General features: G+C 45.1%; 1 protein-coding gene across 3 annotated transcripts in view; it reads left to right on the plus strand.

Annotated features, from left to right (window-relative positions):
* The window catches only part of CYFIP2 (cytoplasmic FMR1 interacting protein 2), a 109,626-nt gene extending 101,529 nt beyond the window's left edge, over window positions 1–8,097 (plus strand). For all 3 annotated transcript variants that reach the window (XM_068981260.1, XM_068981261.1, XM_068981262.1), the window contains 3 exons: window positions 3,342–3,580; window positions 5,337–5,484; window positions 7,930–8,097. In XM_068981260.1, the coding sequence (XP_068837361.1) occupies window positions 3,342–3,580; window positions 5,337–5,484; window positions 7,930–8,097 (555 nt within the window). The remainder of the gene's footprint in view (window positions 1–3,341; window positions 3,581–5,336; window positions 5,485–7,929) is intronic.
* Window positions 8,098–11,579: the final 3,482 nt, after the last annotated feature.

Raw genomic sequence — 11,579 nt, forward strand, 5'->3', positions numbered from 1 at the left:
TTGAATAGTTCTAGGATTTTAGCCTAAGAAAATAACCAGAGATAAGCTCAAAAAGTGCATATAAGAGTGTGTGTGTGTGTGTGTGTGTGTGTGTGTGTGTGTGTGTATAAGGAAAACGGGGCTTCCCAGGTGGCACAGTGGTAAAGAATCTCCCTGCTAATGCAGGAGATGCAAAAGACACAGATTTGATCCCTGGGTCAGGAAGATCCCCTGGGGAAGGAAATGGCAACCCCTCCAGTATCCTTGCCTGGAGAATTCCATGGACAGAGAAGCTTGGCGAGCTACAGTCCATGGGGTCACAAAGAGCTGGACACAACTGAGCAACTGAGCACGCACGCACATAAGAATAATTACTTATGATCTGTCTATGTTGTTGAAAACTTGTGAACAATTTAAAATAACCAACAAGAGTAGGACTAGAAGGAAGCTCAAGAGGGAGGAGACGTATGTATGCCTATGGCTGATTCATGTTGATGTGTGGCAGAAACCAAAGCAGTATTGCAAAGCAATTATCCTCCAATGAAAAATAAATAAATTTAAATTTAAAAAAATTTTAAAGAGTAGGACTAAATAAATGGGGTATATCAATGGCTATTTTATTTAGCCATTAAAAAACCATGTTACTGAAAATATTGAAGGAAATGGTTTTTTATAGTACTAACATCTTGAGAAAAAGACAATATAGATAGTATGATACAAATTTTGTTAAAATAGATACCTATACATAATCATATACATACACACAAATCATACATAAGTATCTTAAGAAAGCTTGTCTCTGGGTGATGGGATTTATGGGAGTTTTTAAAAAAAATTTTTAATAACATTTTTACAGGTTTTTTTTCCAGACTTTACTTTTATAGATCATAGGAGGACTCGTAAAGGTAAACTCTTTTACAGGAAAGGGACAAAGCCCCTGACCATTTCAGTCAAGGCCCTTTAATTGGCTGTAGTTCGGGGTCACAAGAGTTCAAAGCCTGTCTGCAGATTTATTGGATTGGCCAAAAAAGCATTCAATTGTAAGTAAAAATAAAACACATTTTTCATTTTCACCAAGAACTGTATTGAATGACATAGTCATTAACCAAAAGAACTTTTTGGCCAACCCAATAGAAGCCCTGTTGCTAATTCTTTAGATCCTCCCACAATTGTCAGGCCCTGAGGACTGATTCAGATTAACTAAATGCACAGGAGATTACCTGGTAAACCAGAGCTCTCTATGTTGGTTTCTGAAGGAGAATATCCATGACTCAAGAACGAGTGTGGGTTCTTTGCTTGCAGAGCATCTTCGCTGTACCAGGCGCTCTCTTTCTGAAGCAGGGAGCCTGCCAGAGTCTAGGCACCACCAGAGAGCATTTCCTGGTGAGAACAGAGTCAAGCACGGGGGTCAGGGTTTTAAAAGAGGTACTTCTGGTGAGCTGTGGCAGCTCTCTGCTCTGGAGTGTCCTTTCTCTGCCCCTGGAACCAAGATGCACATTTGTGAATCAGGGTTCCCTCTCCCTCCTGTTTGAAACATAGGTTGTCAAATTCTTCCCCAGTTCACAGTTTTGTCTGAGACTTTTCCGTTTGTAGTTGTCATGACAACTACACTCCTGACCCACATTCCTAACAGGCTCCAGCATTGGTGTTTCCTGACTTATTTCCCTTCATGGATTAGTTTAATTGAGGCTGCCCTCTTTCTCTGGGCTAGAGGGTGGGAGCTGTACTGGTGGTAATCGGGCAGGCTCCCCCCACCAGCCACCCTGAACTCGCTGGGGAGCTGATCCCAGGAGTGCCCTGGGGACGTGTCAGTCTCAGAAGCCAGTGCCCTGGGGACCTCTCAGTCTCAGAAGCCAGCCCTCTTTAGCTTTGTCTCTAGATCTGGAGATCTTACTTTGACCTTAGATGTTAAAATATATCATCTTTGCATTTGGTTTTGTGATCTCTACTCCCAGATGTTTTTTCCTCCTACAGATGGTAATGTATTTTGATATGCTAGTCTAGCCTGATGATTATTAGAGATGCAATAACTAGAAGCCAGATGATCAGCCAGTTTAAATTCTTAATAGAGATTGTTGACAGTGGTGAGAGAACTTCTAACTGGAGGAAATAATTCTGTAAAATCAGTGGTAAATTTTTAAGAGTAGCATATGCTCATTGTAGCACATTCAACTGTACAGAGTCTTTGTGGTAAAAAGTGAATACCCCACCTACTTCTCCAAGCCCATCTGTTCTCACAACTGACGGTAATCCTTCTAGAATGTTTTACACTTTCACACAACCCCCACACACAGAGTTCTGTGTGTCTGTCTGTGGGATTGTGTTATTGATGTGTTTTAATAGGATTCTAGTGTATGCCCTTTTCTGCAACTTGCTCTATTCACTTAACAACTTAATCCACATATAGAGACTACTGGGATTCAAATCCCAGCTTTTCCACTCACTGACTGCCTCTCTGAACCTCAGATTCTTCTTCAATAAAATGGGGATAATAATGACATCTACTGCATGGGGTTTATGTGAAGAGTAAACAAAGTCAGTACTTAGAAAATGCATAGAACAGGGCTTGGTGTATTACACACACGGTGAGTGTTCACTAGTGGTAGTAATAGTTCAGTAGTAACAATAATACTAGTAGTTGTATCATCCAAGTCTTTTCAAAGGCTCCCTAGCATTTAGGTAGGTTGCTGTTGTTCAGTCACTCAGTCATGTCTGACTCTTTGTTCAGTTCAGTTCAGTCGCTCAGTCGTGTCCAACTCTTTATGACCCATGGACTGCAGCATGCCAGGCTTCCCTGACCATCTCCAACTCCCAAAGCTTGCTCAAGCTCATGTCCATCAAGTCGGTGATGCCATCCAACCATCTCATCCTCTGTCGTCCCCTTCTCCTCCTGCCTTCGATCTTTCCCAGCATCAGGGTCTTTCCTAAGGAGTCAGTTTTTCTCATCAGGCAGCCAAAGTATTGGAGTTCAGCTTCAGCATCAGTCCTTCCAATGAATATTCAAGATTGATTTCCTTTAGGATTGACCTTTGATCTCCTTGCAGTACGAGGGACTCGCAAGCGTCTTCTCCAACACCACAGACCACCTTACCTGACTCTTTGTAGATCCACCTGTATCACATAGGTAGATTTAAATTTTTTTAAACTATTCCTCTATCGATGGCTCCTAGATTTTACTTATCCAAAGACTTCCCTGCAGTTGAACTAAATTTATAAACTATCTTGCCTGCTCTGGGCAAGACATCGGTTCTGGTGAACAAATTACAGATGCAGCCAGCTTCAGAGTTTGGAAATCTTGGGTTAGGGGTGGAAAATGGGGTCTGAGATGTGACGGGAAGGTTCGTGTACTCTCCTCTTCCCAGCAAATCGCCATTGCTCGGGAGGGCGACCTGCTGACCAAGGAGCGACTGTGCTGTGGACTGTCCATGTTCGAGGTCATCCTGACCCGCATCCGGAGCTACCTGCAGGACCCTGTCTGGCGGGGCCCGCCACCCACCAACGGCGTCATGCACGTGGACGAGTGCGTGGAATTCCACCGGCTCTGGAGTGCCATGCAATTCGTCTATTGCATCCCCGTGGGGACCAACGAGTTCACAGCTGAGTAAGTAGCCCCAGAAAGGTGTGGTCACCCCCAAACCTGTTCGTCCTCCTAAGAGCCATCGTACAGCCAGAGCTCAGTCAGAAAGGAGGGCAGGGGTAGGATGGCCCAACAGCAGTCTACTGAGCACGTGCTTTATGTTGGTCAGAGTGCCAGGTGCTGGACGTAATCCCGTGCCCAGCAAAAGTAGAGATGGTTCCTGGTGTGTGGGATTCACAGAGCCTAGAGGAGATGAGAGGATAAACATAAGGTGGATTGAACGAGGCCACCTGGCAGCAAGGACAGGAAGGACAACAGATTCCCACAAGGAGAGAGACAAGAGGATTCAGTTCAGTCCGACTCTGTGACCCCACGGACCGCAGCACCCAGGCCTCCCTGCCCTTTACCAGCTCCGGGAGGCTGCTCAAACTCATGTCCATCGAGTCGGTGATGTCATCCAACCATCTCATCCTCTGTCGTCCCCTTCTCCTCCTGCCTTCAGTCTTTCCCAGCATCAGGGTCTTTTCCAATGAGTCAATTCTTTGCATCAGGTGGACAAAGTATTGGACAAGAGGATTATTGGAATTTAATTCACAGACTACAACTGAGCTGGAACATTGCTTAGGATGCAGCTCTTAGAGGAGACCTCCCAGGAAAAGCTCCAGGTGGTTGGAGGCAGAGATGGACTGTGTGCACTTCAAGGCCTCAGACCTCTAAAGTTCTGTCTTCCCGAGACTGGAAGGTGGGCCGACAGAAGGGGCAGGAGGGAGCCCAGACGAGGCTCAGCATCAAGACCTCACTGCACATGGCCATCTCCCACACAGATCCCCAGGGCTCAGAGAACAGAGGAAGGATCCACCGGCAGCAGCTGGGCCCCACCTTGCTCATGAGGCCTCTGCTCCTGAAAAATGGGGAGGGGAGCCTTTGAGAGGGGCCCAGTCCTGTCCTCAGAAAAGACAGAAGCAGAGCCCCATCCTCCCATTGCTTGCCCAGCTACACAGCAGAGCAGAGTGTGAGGGGAGCAGACCAGGCCTGCCTCTGAAAGGCGCGTGGGGCCCACAGAGATCCCTCTGGGGAGTGGGATGGGAAGGCTGCTTTCCAGAGTGGCTGCTCTTTCAGCGGCAGCAGTGGGGAAGCTGGGAACCTTGCCAGTGAGATTCCGCTGCTGATGAAAGACAAGAGATTCAGCCGAGAGATGCCCCATGGCCTCCCAAATCGCCTGCATTGCTGTTGAGACTTGAGGTTGTGCAGGCTTAGTTTTACCAGACCCGAGAGGACTGGCAGCCCCCCACACCAGCAGCATCTGCTCATGGCCCTACCATGCCCCCTGATCCCTGCCCTCTCAGCCTACACTGGAGCATCTGCTCATGGCCCTACCATGCCCCCCCGATCCCTGCCCTCTCAGCCTACACTGGCCAGTTGGTCTGGTTCAAAATGGCCCTTCACCTCACAGGTTTCCTCTGATTTTTGTCCAGAACCAAGACAGCATCTCATCAGAATTCTGATTGGTTGAATAAATCTCAAAGGCTGGTTGGATTTTTTTTTCTTGCAAACTTGTCTTCTTCAAAGCGGGTTTTTCTTACAGCAGTGGGGTGACAGACTGACACCTCTTTGTGGTTAGAAGGGCTTCTATTGAAACCTCAGTCCTGGGAACAAATGAATCCATACTCACAACTTCCCTTGTACCCACTGTACAGATTAAGAGAATTGGTCCAGAGATGGTCCAAGATGAGGGCTCCTCCCCACCTCTCACCCCAGCTGCTTCCTCTCCTGCTCCCAGGCAGTGTTTCGGAGACGGCTTGAACTGGGCTGGCTGCTCCATCATCGTCCTGCTGGGCCAGCAGCGTCGCTTTGACCTGTTCGACTTCTGTTACCACCTGCTCAAAGTACAGAGGCAAGACGGGAAAGATGAAATCATTAAGAATGTGGTAAGCAGCTCGTGGCTGGGGCCTGGGAGAGGGGGCCAGGCCTGACAAGCAGGCTTTCATCTGCCAAGGAGGGTGAGCTCCTTGTGGAGGCCAACTCCCCACCCCGCAGGTAGGTGCGGAGACACTCAGCAGCTGGCGACCTTCTCGTAGGAAGCCATGAGTCACTGACTTGTAAGCCACCGGGATGAATCAGGTCACCCCACAGGGCAGGGCCAGCCTCCAGAGCTGAAACACACCTTTCCTAGGCCAGTCAGAGTCTGCTCATCCCGCTTCATCATCTGCACAGACACTGTTGTGCAGGCATGGGGATGGGATGAGCGCTGTGGTGGGATGAGCAGGGCTGCCGTGGGAGCATGAGGAAGGGCCAGCTAAACCAGGCTGAGGGGCTGGGGAGGGGCCTCAGAAGGCTCCCCATAGAGGCGATGCTTGGGCAAAGTCCTGAATGATCGACTGCAAATAGACAGGCAGAAAATGGGGTGCAGAATGGGGGAGATGTTCTAGACAAAGGGACTGGCTAAAGTAAAGGCACAGAGGCGTGAAGATGGATGGCTGGAAGATGGTCCCGGTGGGTCTCCAGGACCAGCCGAGAGGGAAAAAAGGCAGGTGCCACTTCATAAAGGTGACAATTTTCATGAAGTAGAATATAAGTAACATAAATTTTTCTATTTTTAAGTGTTCAGTTCAGTAGAGTTTAATCATTTTGAACTGTTTACTGCATTAAATTCACTCACCCGTGTTTGGGTGCAACCATCCCTTTTTTTTTTTTCTTGCTGTTATTTAATTGCAGGAGTTCTTTCTGTGTTCTGGATATTATTCCCTGATCAGATACATGATTCAAATTGTTTTCTTTCATTCTTTGAGTCACCTTTTCACTCTGTTGATAGTGTCCTTTGATGCAAATGCATTTTTAATTTTGATGGATTCCAATTTATTATTTATTACACTCCATCTCCAGAACTTTTTGTTTTCCCCAAATGAAACTCTGTGCTTGGTTAACACTAACTCACCATTCTCCCTCCCTCCAGCCTCTGGTAACCCTTCACTTTCTCTCTGTATGAATTTGACTGCTCTAGGTACTTCATATAAGTTGAATTCTTGGACTCAGCATAATGTGTTCAGGGTGTACAGTGTTGTATTAATAGCATGAGTCAGAATCATCTTCCTTTAAAGGCTAAAGAGTATTCCATTATATGTGTACATGACATTTTGTTTATCCATTGGTCAGTTGATGGACACTTGAGTTGCTCTCACATTTTGGCTGTTGTGAGTAATGCTGCTGTGTCGTGAGTGTATAGATAACTGGTCCAGACCCTGCTTTCATTGCTTTGTGGTATATACCTAAAATTGGAATTGCTGGATCGTGTGGTAATTCTATTGTCAATTTTTGAGGACCACCATAATGTTTTCCACAGGGACAACATCATTTTACTTTCTCACCAGCAATATATAAGAGTTCCAGTTTCTTTATATCCTCCCAGAACTTGTCATTTTCTGTATATTTTTGGAACTAGCCACCTTAATGTGTATGAAGTGGTATCTCATTGTGGTTTTGATTCACGTTTCCTTAATGATTAATATTACCATCTTTTTGTGTGCTTATTGGCTATTTGTTTATCCTCCTTTGAAGAAATGTCTACCCAAGTGTTTTGCTCACTTTTTAATTGGGCTGGTTGTTTTTTTTTGTTGTTGTTGTTTCGTTGGTTTTTTGCTGTTATTTAATTGCACAAAGTCCTTTCTGTATTCTGGGTATTAATCCCTAATCAGGTACAAGATTTGAAAATGTTTTCTTTTATTCTTTGAGTCACCTTTTCACTCTGCTGATAGTGTCCTTTGATGCAAATACTTTTTTAGTTTTGATGAATTCCAATTTATTATTTATTACCTGTGCTTTGGTGCCATATTCCAAGAAGTCATTGCCAGGCTCAGTGTTACAAAGCTTTTTGTCTATGTTTTCTTCTAAAGGTTTTATAGTTTTTGCTCTTATGTTTAGGTCTTTAATCCATTTTCAGCTTATGTTTTGTGTATGGTGTAAAATAAGAATCCAACTTCTTTCTTCTGTATGCCAGTCTTCCCAGCACCGTTTGTTGAAAAGACCATTCTTTCTCCATTGAATGTTGCAGGCACCCTTGTCAAAATCATTTGACTATATATGAAAGTCTTTATTTCTGGGCTGTCTAATCCATTGGTCCATATGTCTGTCTTCACACTATTTTGATTACTGCAGCTTTGTGGTAAGTTTTGAAACTCATGTAAAGGGTTTTATGGTCAAGTTCACATTTCATTGTCAAGCTCTGGGCTCCCATAGGAGGCCTGTAAGCAAGAGGGTGGCATTACCGTGGAAGCATCAGGACTCTGGAACCCACCCTCAACTGTATCCTTCCCTTGCTGTTGATCTCTCTATCCCCTCCTCCCACTCCTAACCGACATGCCCCTGTCCTTCTCCAGCCCCTGAAGAAGATGGCAGACAGGATCAGGAAATACCAGATCTTGAACAATGAGGTTTTTGCCATCCTGAACAAGTACATGAAGTCCGTGGAGACGGACAGCTCCACCGTGGAGCATGTGCGCTGCTTCCAGCCGCCCATCCACCAGTCCCTGGCTACCACCTGCTAGGCGGAAGGTCCTGCAAACCCTCGAGCTGGAGGAGGAGAAGCAGGAGAGAGAAAGCCACAGCCAGCCTGCAACAGGGTCCGACTGGACAATGTGTGAGATGAACCTGGAAGCAAACAAGAACCTCCCCAAACACATCTGCACCTTCCGAGGGCTGGGCCTCTGCATGCTCTCCCATGACATCTCCATGGTGGTTTTTCCATAGTGTAAATGAAAAAAAAGAAAAAAACAGAAACAGGGCAGTACTTGCTTTTTTCTCTTTTTCCCCTCAGCTATGTTAAGAGCCCTAGTTTCACCCTTTCTCCATCTCATGGTCCGCACATCCATGGTTGCTACACAAAACCTCCTCCCCTGATTGTGACCTCCTGCCCAGTGCCCACATGCAACCCCAGGACTGAAGTCTTAGAGATGGAGAAAAGAGTGTGGCCATGCCCCAAGATGTCAGCCTGGCTTGACAGGCATGCGTCCACTTCCTAGCATCTTCACCTCCTCTGCTCCCTCCCCCGACTTCCCACGGTCTCATCTTGTCCTGCTCCAGATGCCAGGGATTCAACCGCCAAGTGTACTCCTGGACCAAGCACTGAGAGCCATGGTGAATGGGCGACGAGCTTCCTGGTATCAGTACCATGGTAGATGGTGTTGAGATGTTGCCTTTGGCCTTCCATGGACTCTTAAAACCACATCCTGACTCCCCTCTCAGGGCACTCCTAGGGAGAACTCAGAAATGCATTCACAGCTGAAATGGGTGAGCGGAATTTGGGTAGGAAGATGGTCAGGCCTGCTGTGTAGAAGCAGTATTTATGAACACAGCCAGGAATTCCATAGTCCAAAACAGAACGCTGTTAGAACCCTTCATCAGCTTGATGGTGAGAGGGTCTTTTATTTATTGAACAAATAGTTAGCACCAAGTCGCACAGAGAGTGAACACTGGACTACTGGCCAGACATGCACTGCCCACAGCATTAGCCAGCAACCAAATTAGGAGCCACTTCTTGGCACAGAATCTCTCATCCAGAAAAGCCCTCACAAGAAAGAAAATATTAAAGGGTTATTTTAACAGAATCCAAAAAACACCTTGGGGTCAAGGAGGAAAGGAGTGTAAATAATACTTGTCAATGAGCTTTTAATACCAACCAACCCAGGGATCAAACCCACCTCTCTTGCATGTCCTGCATTGGCAGGCAGATTCTTTACCACTAGCACCACCTGGGAAGCCCCTTTTAATACTAAAATACACCCAAAGAGGAACGCTGTTCTAATGAATCAGGACTTTTATTGTCCTAGAAGCTGAAAAATTGTGGAGACATTTGACCTTTGGCTTCTATTCTTTGATGTTCCTTAACTTAGATTTTGAGATGTAGGTCATATCTCACAGGGACATTGTTATTGTTCAGTTGCTCAGTCATGTCCAACTATTTGCAACCCCATGGACTGCAGCATGCTGGGCTTCCCTGTTCTTCATCATCTCCCAGAGTTTGCTCAAACTCATGTCCATTGAGTCAGCGATGCCATCCAACCATGCCTACTTCCATTTCCCAGAATCAAAATTCCTTGCAGAATCTCTTACTGCGCATGGGGAAGCTGTTTAGAAGGACAGAAGCCTTTGGGAAACGAATGTCTCCTTACAGAGCACCTTATCATCAAAGGGAATCTGTGAGCCTGAGCTTGTAAGAACATATAAAATGAGACAATTTGGTATTTCTTCCCTGGCCCAGGAAGGAAAAGAGAGAAAATAAACCGATAATGATCGCCTCACTCAGGGCAGATGAATAGAAATTGTTTCCATTAACCAGATGGCCCATTTCATCCCCAGGCAAGAGCAAAGAAGTGTCCATAGCAGGAGGTTTGTGTTATCCGCTCATGTTCACCAAGGAGGACAGAGGTGGGGCTCGCCAAGTGTGATCCAAAGGCCACCTCCATCAGGACTTCTGAGATTAACACGTTTGATGCAGATTCCTGGGCCTACCTCAAACCCACCAATCCTGTGTCTCTGGGAGCAGAATTGAGAAATCTGCACTTGCCACAAGCTGGATTGTTCTGCTACACATCAGAGTCTGAGGACCACTGCTGTAGAGGCCCCCTGCCCTGCTAACCTTGGGCTTTGAGCTCCCTCTGAGCCATGAAAGAAAATAATTGTAGGGAAGGAAAGCGAGTCAGGGTACAAGCTGTCAGATCCTCCTGTTTGGAGCTGCCACTTCCTATTCTCATAGGAATAGTATTTCTCTCTCTCTCTGTTTTATTTTTTCCTTCTTGAAGATCATACATGTGTCCCAAAGGCAAAAGTGAGGGGTTACACCACATGGGAGAACTATATGGTAAAACTCACCTTCAAAACCCACATAAAATTTCTAAGCTCCAGAGACTTAAGTCTTCAGGCCTGTCTGGGTACAGTAGGTGGCTCACTTTCTCAGCTACTTGACTGTCTATTAAGTCCTGGAGATCATTCTAAGTCCTTGACTATTGCTTTGTAGAGATTAATAACCTGCCCCTCCCATCCTATCATAGCCCTGACTTTGACCCTCTGGGTAGAATCCCATTGCCCTCAAGAGATTTCATCTCAGTAAATTGAGGTCTTCACCTTTAGGAGAGATGTTTCATTTCCCTGGCTCACCAGCAGCATTGATTCACAAATACAGAACGGGTTTAATATTCTTTCCTTCCTGGTGTTACTGCCCCTCTTTTGATTTTTTGTGTATCTAAGAACCAAGAAAAATAAAATCTTAGGTTTTAAAAGGTTTAAAAAAATTCTGTTTCAGAAACTGTCAAATGTACCATATTTGTATTAAGAGTTGTCGGGGATTTTTGTACAATGAATTTACATTTATTTATGGTGACTTATATTTACGCTTGTGATCAAATAATGATGTTAAATTCTTAAATCATATTTGCTATGCAGCTGAAGATGATATTTTGCTTTGTATTTTGGGGTACCTGTGTTGAGTTGATAAACATTTCCATCTCCATTAAAACTGCTTCCAAACTCGTGAAGTGAGTGTCTTGTCTTGATTCTGGTTCATGTTCTAGTCCCAGTTAATCTGTGGAAGACCACGGGAAAGCTGGTAACTAAGGAAACAACCTGAAAGAGAAGGGAGGAACATAAAGAATATAAAGACGCTGCACCCTAAACTAATGACTTGTTTGCTTTCTTTCTGGGGGAATTATATCTTTATAAATTGACTTACTCTTGGCTTGATATTAGAGATGTTTCCTGAGCCTCGGGCTTTCATAGTCTGATGGTAATAATTCTACAGCCTAGACTCCTAGTGCTGGTTTTTGTTTGTTTGTTGTTTTTGTTTGTTTGGGGTTTTGGGTGGGTTTTATTTTTTTAATTGGAGTGTGGTTGATTTACAATGTTGTGTTAGTTTCAGGTATATAGCAAAGTGGTTCAGTTATATATATATATCTACTCTTTTTCAGAAGCTTTTCCATTATAGATTATTTTAAGATATTGAATATTGTTCCCTGTGCTATACAGTAGGTCTTTT

Source organism: Capricornis sumatraensis, chromosome 9, assembly GCF_032405125.1.
Source record: "Capricornis sumatraensis isolate serow.1 chromosome 9, serow.2, whole genome shotgun sequence".
NCBI classification, from domain to species: domain Eukaryota; kingdom Metazoa; phylum Chordata; class Mammalia; order Artiodactyla; family Bovidae; genus Capricornis; species Capricornis sumatraensis.